Raw genomic sequence first — 15,243 nt, 5'->3', positions numbered from 1 at the left:
CTAACAATTGTAGAATTTAGGACTCCATCACATTGATCTCGAGCAAAGGAGGGAGAGAAGATGAAGAGGAAAAAAAAAAGGAAATAAGAGAAAAATGATAGAGGGTTTAGAGCTCGGCTACCAAGAAAAGGGAGAGGAGAGCTTGGACAAATTTGAGAAAAGAGGAAATGACTTAATGCTCTACCTCTTAGCCAATGGCTACTATTTATAGTTTTAGAGAGTTGTTATAATATTTACAATGCCCTTAGGGCAACAATCTTTACAAGAGAAGAGACATAAATAAACATGTTATTACATCTTCAAGCCATCTTTATGAAAAATCTTCTTATTTACCAAGATGCCTACCTCTTAGACGTGTGGACTTGCTCCCATCTTCTAACAATTGTAGAATTTAGTACTCCATCACATTGATCTCGAGCAAAAGAGGGAGAGAAGAAGAAGAGGAAGAAGAAGAAAAAGGAAAGAAAAGAGAAAGGAGAGAGGGTTTAGAGCTCGGTTACCAAGAAAAGGGAGAGTCGAGCTTGGACAAATTTGAGAATAGAGGAGATAATTTAATACTCTACCTCTTAGCCCAGGGCCTCTATTTATAGTTTTAGAGAGTATGTTACAATGACTATAATGCCCTTAGGGCTACAAACTTTGCAAGAGAAGAGACATAAATAGACATGTAATTACATCTTCATGTCATCCTTATGAGAAATTTCCTTATTTACCAAGATACCGCCTCTTGAACATGTGAGTTTGAGCCCATCTAACACATCATAAATACCCAATTTGCCACATATAAAAGATAGAATCTTAGATATAACCGATTTTGTAAGAATATCTACTACTTGCTCTTGTGATGAAACATTTTTTAGAGGGATTATACCTGCTTGAAATTTTTCCCGTATAAAATGGCAGTCCACTTCAATGTGTTTTATCCTTTCATGGATGATCGGATTCGAAGTGATATGAATAACTATTTGATTATCACCATATAGATCCATAGAGCTCCTTGTATAGAATCCCAATTTGGTAAGAAGGGACCCGATCTATAGGAGTTCACTGACTGTATGTGTCATAACCTTGTATTCTACTTCTGCATTAGACCTTGCAACCACATTCTGCTTTTTGCTTCTCTAGGTAACCAGGTTCCTTCTAACAAGAGTGCAATATCCAGAAGTAAATTTCCTATCATTAGGTGATACAACCCAATTTGCATCCAAAAAACCTTCTATGTTGAAGTGGTCATTCTTTTTATAGAGAAGCCCTCTTCCTGGGGCTCCTTTTAAATACCGAAATATTCTCTTCAAAGCTTGCCAATGGGTAAGTTGTGGTTTATGCATATATTGACTCACCACATATATTGCATATGAGATGTCTAGTCTAGTTATGATGAGCTAGAAAAGTTTACCCACAATTCTTTGATGGGTGACAAGCCATCATTCATGTTCTTGCAAAACAAGTGCACCCAAAGACCTTTACAGGAAGAGAAAATGTGACTTCAGTAGGAAATAGTGTAGAATAAAACCCTAAACCTAGTATGGATGAAGGTAACTTATTTATAAGAAAGCAGGCTGTTAGTATAGCATGAAGCCAATAAAAGTAGGGTATCTTCATGGAGTAGAGGAGGCCTCGGGCAACCTCAAGAAAATAGAGATTCTTTCTTTCAGTAACACCATTCTGTTGAGGCATGTAAGCACAAGATGTTTGATGGATAAGCTATTATCTTAGCAAAAAGACTGAAATTCACTAGACAAGTACTCTTTGGCATTATCAGACCTAAGTACTTGAATTTTCTTGTCAAACTGGGTTAACACCATAGCATGAAAAACCTTAAATATAGAAAAAAATTCAGATTGTTCTTTAGACAAAATAACCAAGTAACTTGGGTAAAATCATAAAAAAAGGTAACAAAATATTTAACTTGATACATGTTTGAGATATTCAAAGGTCCCCATACATCAGAGTGTACTAAAGAAAATGGAGCAACACATTTATTGGTAATGCAAGGAGAATATGTACTCCTCTGGTGTTTGCTTGACAAACTTCGTAATTTAAAGTAGACAAAGACTTTAAAGAAGGAAATAAATGCCAAAGAGAAAATATAGAAGGATGGCCAGAACAGTTGTGCCATAATTGTGCCTCGTATGGAGAGGGTAAAATTGCAACTAAAGGAGGCATGTCTAAGTAATACAAATCCCCTTGTTCATGGCCTCCACCAATCACATGCTTTGTTGTTAGATCTTGAAATACACAAAAAGAGGGTGAGAAGGTGATATAGCAATTAAGATGTTTTGTGAGTTGACTTACCGAGAGTAAGTTTAAAGGGATTTGAGGAACGAATAGGACATCTCGAAGTGGGATAGAAAATATAATAGAAGATGATCTATTGCCAAGTACTTCGGTTTGATAACCATTAGCTATAGTAACAAACTTATCGGGAACACCTGGAGATAAATAATGTCACACATGTTTGTTACCTAAGAGATGTTCGGAGGCCCCAGAGTCTATTATCCAACACGAAGAGGAGGAAGTAAAAGAAAGCATACCTGAAACAATAGCGGCAACAGGCGTAGGAGAAGATGTAAGGGAAGACACCATTAATGATTTCATTTTCAGAAATATTTTATAATCTTCATGAGTGAGAGTCACCTTCCCAGATTGTGGTTCATCATTTTCTTCCTTTTTATCATTAGTAACAGAGGCTGGATTAATTGTGGCCCATTCCGGTTTGTCATGGCACTTCCAATAAGTTTTCACAAGGTGATTTTTACCACCACAATAAGGGCATACTCGAGGCGTTGTGCGAGAGGAACTAGAACTTGTTCTACCACCACCTCTTGTTCGACCTCTTCTATAATTTCTATCGCGATTTCAGTTGGAGGGTGAAGTACATTTATTACCTGAATACACAGAAGATGAAGTATCATTATTTGAGGTAGGAGAAGTATTGGGAATTCGCAACAATGTGGTACTGATATCATCAAATGATGGAAGTACGGAAGAGCTAAGAAGTTGAGTCTTAGCAACTTCAAGGTATGGTTTGATATTTGTCAAACAAATAGTTGCCGCTCAAGCTTCCCTTAACTTTTTTTTTTTTTTTATGTGAACTGAGGTAGCCCGACCTTCACTCAGACGACTCGATTGAGTGGGTTGGAATGAGCTAGTCACTGCCAACTCAACCCGTGTGAACCAACTCAACATTTTAATGTCGTGCTCAACTATACTAATCATTTAATTTTTTTATTTCTGCAGGCTGGAGGTCTATCTTCAACCTCGTGCTAAAAGCAATGTCATGCGCTGGCCTCCAACACAACTTCAACGCCGGCCACTATTGTAATCGTCATTGGCGCACCTGGCTTAGGCAGCCCTCCACCAAGAGCACATTGAACATCTGCACACAGCTTTAGTCGGCTTTGCATTCAGAGAAGGCAGCGATTGATCTCAGTGCATGCCACCATTGTAATCGGTGCCGACGCACCCTGTGCTAGCTCGATTCGCTGCAGAGCCAAGAACGCGTCGGACCAAGGGAGTTATTCGTCGTGTGCTCGTCACCAACGCTCCAAGCGCCAGTCTTAGCTGTCTCACAATTGCTCCCCTGCACCGTCTCCTTTCTCCTTTCCCCGGTGGTTCCATCTCATTTCTCTGGTGCCACTATGTCAATGTGCCTCTGACGTGCGCACAACTCCAGGTACTCACAGCTGTCTGCCTCGCGACGCTCTGTGACAGCATCTTAACGCTGCATTTTAGTGGGGCAAGAGAATCAACTCCACGACATAAATTGCCGGGAGACGCAGGAGATACGTGCGCGGTTCGTCGAAAATCGATGATGGCGCACCCCGTGCGCCAGAAATGCGTCTGGTGCACAACCACAGTTGGCACGCTTGGCGCCTCCCTCAGCTTTCACTGTCGAGGGTTGGCTGGCTCTGTAAAACCAGCCTCACACAGTACCCATGCATGATCACAGGATACATCCATTTTTTTATATGAACTTGAACCTTGCATAGAGAGGTTGCTCAATTTTTCCTCTGATGGAATTGAAAGAAAGAGCAGTGGTGGTCTGATAAAGGTTACTACTCAACTGAAGTGGTCAAATTCCATTCGTGTTTGGCACAAAATTCCCTCCCTATGAGGCTGCTTCCACTGCTCTTCCATGTATGGTTTCACCTCTTACCCATCGGAGGGAATCTGGACTCTGAAATCACGGAAATCGAAAACGAGCAGCTTTCTTATGGTTTCACCTCTTGCCCGATCGACTCTCTTCCTTGATTCTACCTTCTACATGTCAATCCAATTCATCGAGATTGAATACTGCCTGCAATGCCTCATCAAGAAAGTAGTTCCGACAATGCAGTAATAACCAAATTACAGTCTTTTTTTTTTCAATGCTTTAAAATTGTTTTTTTTTTCTTTTGAAATTGATAGACCAGTTTTTGATTGCTGTGTTTGGATGATTTTTTTTCTCTCGTATCTATTTTTTACAAGTTGTACCTCTTAAAAAAGAAAGTGTTGTTAGGAATTAAACGCTCTAATTTTAAATTAACGAGAAGAGTAATAATAATAAACGTAAAAAAAAAAACATGAAAAAAAACACAACAAGATTTATGCAAGTTCGCCTCAAACTAAGATTAAGTCCTGTCTTTCTCCGCTGCAGTAATCCACTATGAAGATGAAATAGTTTACAAAAGAGATCGAACACTTTACATGTGTTGTTTTTCTCTAACCCCGTCGGATGATCAAACCCTAATAACGATGCCCCAAATATAAAGAGGAAACTAGGGTAATCACGATACAAGAGTAAAATTCTCAAACTGCCTTTAATATATCGTGGACTTGGCAGGAGCGATGATCAAATTTTTTTTTTTTTTTTTTTTTTTTTTGGGGTTCAAACAAATTCTAAGAAAATCCTAAGATTTGTCATAGTATTAAAGAAGAGATCTTAATAATCAGAACGAAGTTGGGTTCTGATTTAAGCCAATTGTTTACCTTCTAAAAGAATATACTTATAAATATAAAAAACATGTTGCTTGGTTAATGCAATTGGTTATTGGTCTAGGAAAAAACGTCAAAAACAAATGCCGTTCATGTCTGAATTTTCCTTTCATTATGCTGGTTTCATTTCTCAGATCCTTAAATCTTTTCGAGTATGATCTTGTACACTCAGAAACTCGAATCTCAGCAGCGAAGTAAAAACAGATGGCTTCTTTACCCACTCATTTCTCTGCTTTCGTCTTCCTTTTCCCGATCGGGTTCCGGCGCCTTCTATCCTCTTTCTCTCTGTACTTGAAATCGCCTGCTCTTTACCGATCCAGGGTATGGTACCTGTCCGAGTCAAAATGGAAGAACCTCGATCTCTATGGTATTCTAATCATTCTCCCAATTGCCGCTTTCTCTGAGGTCTTCTGGTTTTTGACATTTTCCGGTCACCCCACCTACCGCTTTGCTTTCTTCCAACAGTCAGCAGTCCTTTCCCTCTTCTGGCTCGTCGCCTTCGCCATCGTCCTCCGCGAAAACTTCGACATCTTTTTGCTACACGAAAATTTGATCTTCCTCTTTGCGGCAATCGCTTTTCTGGTGGAATATTCAGTAATAGGTCTGGGGATTACGGGCCTTGGGGGGCACGTCTACGCTTTGCTCTCTGCTTGCACGCTCCTCTGCGCGGCTTCTTGCCTTTTTCTCGCCGTCAGACCCACGGCTTTTTTCGCCGACGTCGCTCTGTCATCGGGAATTGTATTTAAGGCAACCTGGGTGTTGCAGGCCGGCTTGTCTCTTTTCTCCGACACGTTTGTTCCCAGGGGTTGCAAGAGCATTCCAGTGTCGCTAGCCTTGGAGAAGACTGACGTTGATTGTGTGCTTGACGAGGATAGATTGAGGGGCCTGGCTTTAATTAATTTCTTGTTTGTTATTCATGCGCTTGCCATTTTCTTGCTGATCTTTTTGGGGTTCGGATCAGTGTCATGGAAAGGGAAAATGAGATGTGGTGGGCTTGGTTCTTTGACGATGTCTGAAATTGAGTCTGAGAATTTAGTAATGCGGCATGTTCCGGAGTTTGAGCTAGAATGAAGGGTGAGTGTTGTCTGTAAAGGTGACTAGTGTCTTGCTGCTGATCCTGACTGGAGTTGCGAGATTGATCGGTTGTGAAAGAGTTTACCTTCTGGGACGGGTATGTGTGTTTTCGGTCATCTGTTTAAGGCTTTTAGGGCTTGGTCCTGACCCTGCAATTTTACAGATGATGCAGTGCTTTGTATTTCTTTTGAGCATCACTTCTGCTTCAATTAACTGTTTTCTGGTGAAGTTCAAATATCTATTTTAACATGTGTTAATGAGAATAACAATCAGTATGCATGCCTTTGATCATTTCACCAAAGTATGATCAGGTTCTGTGCTTCATCTAAAAACTGAAAATCATGGTCTCTTCATCATAAAAGGGAAATGACACGAATAATCATAGTACCAGCTTTCAAAAGACGTCCAAGTTAATATACAGACCTTGTTCAAGTAATCAAAATAATGAAGTTAACGGAGAAAGTGTTTGAACCTTAAACGAGACTTCTATTCTAGTTTGTTGCATCTTTTTAAGGTACTGAACCTGGGAATTCTCAACCATCTTCTACGGAAGCGAGCAAACCCTTGAATCTTGATGGGTGAAGGAATTCTCCTGAGGTGTTTTTTGAAAGCGCTACAATTTCTTCTCAATATCATGGGTTTGGAGATGGGCATCAGTTTCTTCACATACCTGCGTCCTGCATTTAGATGTGGAACTTGGGTTGAATACTTCTTACTTATCAGTTAACGTAAAGGTTCTCGTTTTTTTGACATGAGATGAAATGCTCCAAGAGCTTCCAAGTGAAGACTTCACATGGTTTAGTCTTGATATAGATAGCTTTGAAACAATATTTGCTTTAAGTGTTGGATTTACCTACATTGCGGTGTAGTGATAAGTATTGATTCTAGTAAACTTGTTGTTCAAGTGCATTTGATTGGTTACATACCTTTTTTCCTGCTCTTATCTCCATCTCCATCTCCATATGCATCTTCCTCTACCTTTATCTTTTGCATCACCTATGAATCATGAAAAAGAAATTTGCAATTGCGATTGCAGGATGATATTCTTGCGATATATTTTCAAATATTAGAATATTTTTTAGGTTTCTATATCCTCATGCTATGCTTCATGGTTCAAAATAATTGAAGATATGTGTACTCTGATTCAGTGAGCTTTTGTGAATCACTAAATTACCTCAGCCAATCTTTCTAATCGCCTTCTCATCCTCCTTTGAATGAAGCTTCTTGTACACTGCGTGGTCTAAGTCCTATTAGTGCTTAATATCTGTTAATTTGAACTAGGAAGGAAATATGAGATCCCTGAAGAAGCCCAACCTTTATGTGGTACTTAACATATGCAGGAAAATTCAGTAGACACCATACTGTTTTGTCTAGCTTTGCACCTTCAACATGCTGGGAAAGGATGTCTGAGCAAATAGATGAGAAAGTGTTTGAACATTAGATTTGCTGAAGCTCCCTTACAACTAACCTGTTCTTTTCTCAATGCTTTCTCAATCAAACCCTAGAAAAGCTTACTATATTTAAAGTCAAGAAATATTAATGAAAGAAAGAACTTTCCAAAAAAGAAATAATAATAATAATAATGAAGGAGAGGCAGCACCAAAAGAAACAAATCCTGCATTTGTACTAAGATCGTTGAATGGCTCCCCTCTCAACTCTGGAGGTGGAATTGGTGACCAAGTGCAGAAAGGTGCTTTGGCCCAAGTTGTTGAGCTTCCCACATCCATTAGTTCCTGTGGAAGGATTTCAGATTTCTTGCTTTGAGCAACAGTAATGAGATTGCCAGGAGAAATGCTATACTACTAAAGTGAAAAATGTTGATGACTTCATGTCAATAGTAATCAGAAGCCAACCTGAAAGAAGGCTGTTGCAAGAATGACATCGGAATCCTCTTTAAAACGCATGGGGAAAACTGCAATAATCTTGTCTGGCTGAGATGTTAAGACATTTTTTTTCTAATAAGGATGATAATTCTAGGTACTGTGTGAAGGTTTATGAGTTGCATATGTATAATATAAACACATTTAGATTATAACATCACCATTCTAATAATGAAGAAAGGTTCCTTTGGATGGTGGATAAGTTTGATGGGTCTGTACATCCCTTCAGAGGGCACCTGTGACCCCAGATTCCAAAGAATATCTTTCAGTTGTGAACTGAGAATTACTCCTTGAAGTGAAGCAATCTCTGTGATCAATTTGGAGCTATCATCTGGAAGAAAAAAGTTCATCAATATCTGAATGAGCAGAATTAATGTCTTGTCATATAACTAATTCCAACCCAATTTTCAGATAGTAGGCAAAGATTTCAGACCTTTATGTCGAGGGAATTTACTGAAGTCAAGTCTTAGAGTGAGTTGAAATCCTGCTCTTGGAGGCTCAACAATTGCTGCAACATTGGAGTAAGCTTTTCTTATCGTCTGCAGGGTATTATGTTGGATGTCCTTAACTGGCTGAACTTCCGGAGACAGTAAAGGGGTTGTAATTGACAAAAGCAGCTCCTGAGCTTCTGATGCTGAGCCCTAGGCAATGCCATTTCAAGGGACATCAAAGCTAGAATTTTCAAACTGGTTAAGTGAAAGGGGAAATGAACAAAAGGAATCTTTTATTTTCTGAAGTATTAAAGTCTTAAGAATACAGTCTTTTTCAGTTTTTTTTAATACAGTTAAAGCAGATAGTGAATACCTTAATGTGGTAGGCGACAGATCCAGCTTCATATATATTATGGTCAATCTCCATAGGTTTCTCTTTGCTGTCGAAGTGAGAAAAGGATATGACAAATGTGACTCACTAGAAAGTTCACTTGGCTGAAGTGCAACTGTATTTGTAATAATATGAAACATAAACCATTCAGCGAAAATGCAAGATATTCAAAAACCGCATCAGTCCAATTCTAGAGCAGGGAAACCCAATGGCTATCTAGTACCAGATTTACAGCTTATTTCTAGATGAAATTGCTTCTTTGTCGTTGTTCTGCGAAAAAGAGTATTCTGTGCTTTTTGTACTTCTCTGCATAGTATTGTTCCATTTTTCCAATGCAAAGATCCTGAGGAGGTTTTGAGCCACTTGCCGACTAGTTTGCAATCTAATAGTTCTGATCTTTCGGCGAGGCAGCAGTAAACAGTAATACTTCATCTGTATAATCGGTTAAACTGGCATCTCTTGATTTTCTGTTCATCCTATATAGTCCTTACTGTCCTAGTTTTGTTCAGTAAATGGCAAAGATCATGTTATATGCTTTTGCAGTTCCTGACGGCGTTGTTGTTTAAAACGTAATTCTCAACATGATTTGCAGTTAAGAGTTTCAGTTAGTTTTATATCATGAACTGGAAGTTTAACGCCTGGGAAAAAGGCCTTACAGAAACATTAATTGAACTGAGATTGATATTACCTGTATAACTTGTGCAAAATCTCCTCCAGTGCTGGCGACGCCCTGTGTAAACAAGCCATCCTTCACATTGGGGAGTTCTCTCTCTCAAAAGTTCCGCTTGATGAGGAGATGTCTCTTCTTAAGAATTGGAATATATCACTACCAGATGACAGTGACTGAAATGATGCAGTGCATCAAACAGGAGAGTATTGAGTAAAAAACACGCCCAGAAGACAATCATTTCACATCCTTTGATTCAAAGGCACGCAAGATATTATTGAAAACAAAGATGTTTAGTTAGAAAATTAACAGTTGCTTCCAGTTGCTTCAAGGATTATTTAGGACTGGACGGAGAAGAATATGACAAAGCTGCCTGTTGGGTTCGTCGGAAAGCAGCATCGAACAGTGCAAAATCACAGGGAGGCCGTGAATGCCAGGTTTCCCATTATTTTGCACTGTTTGGACTCTGCATTGTTAGTAGCAGACAGTAATTTTTTTTATATATTTTTTTTCGTGCCAAAATCTATTGGTCGGTTATTGTTTGTGCTTGGAAATGAAATTCATGGAAGAGATAGGGTTTGATATTAAAAGGTGAAGTTGAGATGGGTTATTTGGTCTTTGAGGGCAAAATTGAACCTCTTGTATTTCCAACGATTGATTGATGACTGAAAGGGCATTGATGGATCTTTGGTTTGTATATTGATTCATCTATGAGTGTTTTTTAAGATGATTGATCAGACAAGAGGTCGTTGGTGACTTTTTTTTTATTTGATCGATTATTGGTTGTGTTGGAAGACATTTTAAAGTGTCATTAAGGTAAATACCTTTTCCATGTCAAGGAGGTGTCAAAGAATGTAATTTAAAGGTTTTCTCGTAAGGATAATACAAGGGTATAATTACAGAAGATGGTGTATGTCTATTTATGTCTTTTCCTTTTTAGAGTTTGTAACCCTAAGGGCATTGTAGTTATTTTAAATTTCTTTTTAGACTAAGGCATGGGGTAGATCATTAAGTCTCCCCTCTTCTCTCTCAAATTCGTCCTTAGACTTTTTTCTCAAACTCTCTCTTTCTCTCTCTTCATCTCTTCAACTATCCTTCTTTCTCCTTTTCCCTCTCTTCCTTTTTCCTTTCATTTTCTTCTGTTAAGTTGTGGAGCCTAATTAACGCCCTACACTGAGTCGGTACGCGAAAGGGGGCAGAACGCCCACCAGGCCCACGAATATTAACTATTGTTTCATTAAGGGCAATTTAGAAAATTTACTCTTGTATTGCGGTAGTTTTCTCTTTATATTTAGGGCGCTGCTATTAGGGTTTGATCATTGTGGAGAATCTTGAGTTGCAGCCTAAGGAGAAGTTAGAGAAAAAATATTTGTAAGTGGGTGTGATTTTTCTTGTAAACTATTTTATCTTTATAATAGATTATTGTAGCGACGGAAGACAGGACGTAGTCTCACCTTGAGGTGAACTTGTATAAATCTTGTTGTGTTTTTCTGTGCTTGTTTTTCATTTCTTCTGCATTTATTATTATTGTTCTCGTTAGGTTGGAATTAGGGCGTCTAATTCCTACATCTTCTCCTCTTCTTCTTTCTCCCCTCTCTCACCATCTTGGTCGAGGACCTTATCATGGGATCCTAAATTCAACATGGTGTCAGAGTTATGGATTTAGGATCACAAAATTAAGGTGGTGATTAAGTGAGTTTTATCAAGCTTCATGTGGTTTTGTTAGTGAAGCAAAGGCTCAACAAGCAAAGATAAGTTTCTTTTCTTCTACCTTTCATGAGATGTTATTTTCCCCCCTCGACGTTCCGTCCCGCACAACATGCGAATTCACATGTGCGAGTTTCGCACATGCGATTTTTTTATTAAAAAAAATCTCAAATCCTATTCTCATTTGCTGCTTTTCCTCCGGATGATGCAATTTTGTCCGCCCCAACCGCCTCTAGTGTTGCTTTTCCTTCTTTTCTACCTTACAAGAGATGTTTTGATCTTGGCAAGATGTTTACTGATTGATTCTTCTTTGGATAAAAGATTGGGGGGACGCAAGAGTTGAAATTCATCTGTATTACTCAGTCCCTCTCCTGACGTCGTTAGTGGAACACCAGCGCCTGATCATGTTGATGAATCAGATGAATCCAAAAATCATCTTCACGGTTTAATTTCGGGAATCTGGATTCTGCAGTATATTGCGAATCATCTGGATGAAGCGGGCAGGACGCGTCAAAACCTCGTCGATGTTTTTTTTCACGCTCTCCCGCACTCTCCCCTCCCTCGGTCTCCTTCTTCTCTCGTCTCTTCTTCCTCCGAATTTTTTTTCCTCCCTCTCAGCCTCCATCCCTTCTCCCTCTTGCTTTTCCCTTCTCCTTGTCGTTGTCGCCGGCACTGCACCTAATCCTTCTCCCTGCGCATCACCTTCTTTGCCGCCCGTTGCCCTCATTGTCGACTCCCACAACCTCACCTTCGCCTCGTTATACCCCAGCCAGAGTAGCTGCTCTGAACCCTCTCCCGTCGTCGTCACCTCCTACCATCGCTTGCCGCTGTCAGATCAGCCGGCCATTGCTCTCGCTGGCACCGCACAAAACCCCCCTGGATACCAAAGTTGAGGGGGGGGGGGGGGGGGGGGGGGGGGGGAGGAAATTATGCATGCGAACTAGCACGTGCAGTTCACACGTGCGAGTTTCGCACATGCGATTTTTTTATAATTTTTTTTTGCAAATCCTATTCTCTGTCGTTGCTTAACCTCTGGACGATGCAATTTCATCTGCCCCAATCACCTCTAGTGCTGATTTTCCTTCAGACGATGCAATTAAACGTAAAAATATAGTGTGTTAAAGTTAACATTTGATTAATTTTATTTATTTAATTTTTATAATTAATCACGTGCAAAGTTAATTGGCTCACGTAATTACTATATTAATGTACAATAAACTGCAATCATTAAATAAAATAATATCTAATTTAATTAATTAGTATATTAATATATTTTAATTATACATTAAATTACTTATTCGTGTAGTAATCATGTTTGTTTGACCTAATTTTGGGTTTAAGTATTATGTTTTAATTAAGTATACTATTACAAGTTACTCATTCTCTTGTTTTTTATATTTTTCTCATTTTGGGGCACTAACACTAGAAACTCTTTTTCAATGCACATGAACGCGTCCACACTAACACCAAGTTTGAAGTTGAATTTCATGTAGATGAATGAGATGAATTTGAAGCAGGAGATGAAGAGCCATTTACATCTCATACATGATTTCTTATGCTTGACTTGCTTTGAATCATGCAAGAGAATGTAAAATCCCAGTTTAAGAATAGAAGTTTGATTTTCTCTCCTAGAAAAACATAGATTGGATGAAGATTTGCTCATCCTCTTATTGTATATGTGGATTATCATGGTCAAAACATGATTGAATTCATTCAAGACTGATTTATGTTGATGTTTGTATGTTTACTCTCTAAAAAGAGCTCGATGAAGGCGATGATTTTTTTTTTTTTTTTTAAAGGTGCTGGTCTTTTGAATGTCTTTAGCCTTCCATTGGTTGTGTTATCTTCTGGATTATCTTATCTAAAAAAAATCAAGTAGAAAAGGTAAAATCAAACTGTGATTTAATCACAAAGTTGGCACACTTTGTATAGAAGGAAAGTTTCCTTCTTCTAGAGCTTCCCGAAAGGAAAGTTGGAGAAAATAAAGTGTTGGTATTTATCTATTTAAAGACTTCTTATATTAGATTATTCTCTGGAATTTCATTCCTAAATTATTTAAGAAAAAAAGGAAGTCAAAGATTGTGATCTTGTATTGATAGTTGGCGCAAGTGACATAGAAGGAAACTTTCCTTCTTTAGAAGATTATCTAAAGTTGTCCAAGATCCCTTGAGATTTCATTTGCCTTTATAATTCTTTCTTAATTGACAAAGATTTGGAATTAATATTATATGATTTAGATTAGCACGTGGAGTCAAAATCTCCTTGATTACGTGCATGATTAAGACTTTGGTTTGGTTAGGCTTGCTGTGAATTGTTGATTGCCTCGGTTTGGATCAGTTTGGCTTGTTTGGTTTCCTCTCTTCTATTATTGGTTGGTTGATATGATGCATTGAATATTATTCATTACTGATGGGTGAAGAATATATGAATATGAGCGGTAAAAGTGACTTACTTAAGATTACCACTATACCCTTGAGAGGGTTATCAAATTACTTAAGTTGGGCTCAATGGGTTAAGAGATTCCTTATCACTAGAGATCTCTTAGGACATTTGACTAAACCGATTCCACCCATAGATGAGGATGATAGGCCCTATATTAATCAGTTGGCTAATAATGTTATGCACCTTGAGACAACAAAACAGATATGAGACACTTGTTCCAAATTGTACTATAGCACCAAGAATTGTTTCATCATAAGTGAAGGTGGCAAATATTTTTACAAAACCAGTCACATTCAAGATCTTAACCACTATATAAGACAAGTTGGGTACCTACGATGTTTTCTCTCCCCCAGCTTGAAGGGGAGTATTGGAAGACATCAAAGTGGTGTTAAGGTAAATACCTTCTCTATGTCAAGGAGGCGGCAAAGGATGTAATTTAAAAGTCTTCTCATAAGGATGGCACAAGGGTGTAATTAAAGAAGACGATGTATGTCTACTTATGTCTTTTCCTTTTCAGAGCTTGTAGCCTTAAGGGCATTATATTCATTGTAAACTTTCTTCCTCAACTATAAATAGAGACTCAAGACATGAGATAGATCAATAAGTCTCCTCTCTTCTCTCTCAAATTCATCCTTAAACTTTTCTCTACTCTCTCTCTTCCTTCTTCTTGTCTTTTTCTTCTCCTCTTCTTCTTTATCTCCTCTCTCACCATCTTGGTCTAGGACCTTATCATTGGATCCTAAATACAACATGTTGAATGATTGATTGATCAATGTTGAGGATTGATCATCATTCCTTGATGATAGCCTCTTATAGCTTAGAAGAGGTGGCAACTGGGATGGTGTGGATGATAAAGGAACCATCCATGCTCAAATGATAATACTAAATAATAAAAATTCTTTGGTTTGGTCTCGAATTTATGTTGGCTTAGATTGACTCAAGTTCCTAATTTTAATGATGATATAACTTAAGCTAGTAAATTAATGTTGTAATCAAACATTTTAGGAAGAAAAAATGCATATTGCCTTCAAGAAACACTCATGTAAAGGTCTATGAAGAAGAACCAGTTAGATCAACAGAAGATACCTCAAACAAAAGAAATAACAAGTCATCTTGAATAACCATCTATAAAGAATGGACTTTGAAGGATTGAAGATCTAAAGTCCAAGTGTCTTTCTCAATAACTCTAGCTACGTAAGGGGATAGCCACCAAAATTGCAAAACTTGCATTAGAGTATCGATTTTTTCTACAAGGATGCTTCTAAATATTATAGAAAAGTTTTGTTGGCCCAGGTGGCGTCTCAAGAGGGGAGGAGGGGTGGAATTGAGATATAAAATAAAGATTTAACCACTTATGGTACAATTAAAAATATGCAAATGACAAAAATAAAAGCACATGCACACAACTACAAAAGAGCTCAAGAATTATCATTATTGAGGTTCCCCTAGTAATAAATCACTGTCCAAGAACCTTTGCTCTGGAAATTTTCACTAATATGCTCTATTAGCTGAAAATACAAATAGATTTTGGTTCTCTTTAAACTAAGTGTAATCCCTAATTATATAATACACAATCTCTCATAAAGAGATCTAGTACATCTAGATTTTAGCTCTAGCGTACAATCCCTTCCTAGATTCCAGGCTCTATAATACCAATAGTTCTAGCTTTCAAGG

General features: G+C 38.3%; 2 protein-coding genes across 2 annotated transcripts; one reads left to right on the top strand and one right to left on the bottom strand.

Annotated features, from left to right (window-relative positions):
- The first annotated feature begins 5,181 nt into the window (after nt 1-5,181).
- On the top strand, nt 5,182-6,048 carry LOC137948768 (uncharacterized). The gene has a single exon (XM_068794935.1). The coding sequence runs from the start codon at nt 5,182-5,184 to the stop codon at nt 6,046-6,048; it is 867 nt and encodes a 288-aa protein (XP_068651036.1).
- A 329-nt stretch (nt 6,049-6,377) lies between these two features.
- Nucleotides 6,378-9,525, bottom strand: LOC137950939 (actin-related protein 2/3 complex subunit 2B). The gene is made up of 10 exons (XM_068797599.1): nt 9,442-9,525; nt 8,736-8,802; nt 8,365-8,572; nt 8,093-8,262; nt 7,905-7,982; nt 7,652-7,784; nt 7,366-7,457; nt 7,226-7,282; nt 6,978-7,047; nt 6,378-6,728 (listed from the first exon to the last, which is right to left on the bottom strand). The coding sequence occupies exons 1-10, from the start codon at nt 9,498-9,500 to the stop codon at nt 6,538-6,540; spliced, it is 1,125 nt and encodes a 374-aa protein (XP_068653700.1). The 5' UTR covers nt 9,501-9,525; the 3' UTR covers nt 6,378-6,537.
- Nucleotides 9,526-15,243: the final 5,718 nt, after the last annotated feature.

Source organism: Aristolochia californica, unplaced genomic scaffold, assembly GCF_029961685.1.
Source record: "Aristolochia californica isolate CCGP_79_NKW_82.1479 unplaced genomic scaffold, dmAriCali1.0.hap1 SCAF_1, whole genome shotgun sequence".
In the NCBI taxonomy this organism is placed as follows: domain Eukaryota; kingdom Viridiplantae; phylum Streptophyta; class Magnoliopsida; order Piperales; family Aristolochiaceae; genus Aristolochia; species Aristolochia californica.
Note: the sequence above shows the minus strand (reverse complement) of the source record. Positions and strands in the feature narration are given on the sequence as shown.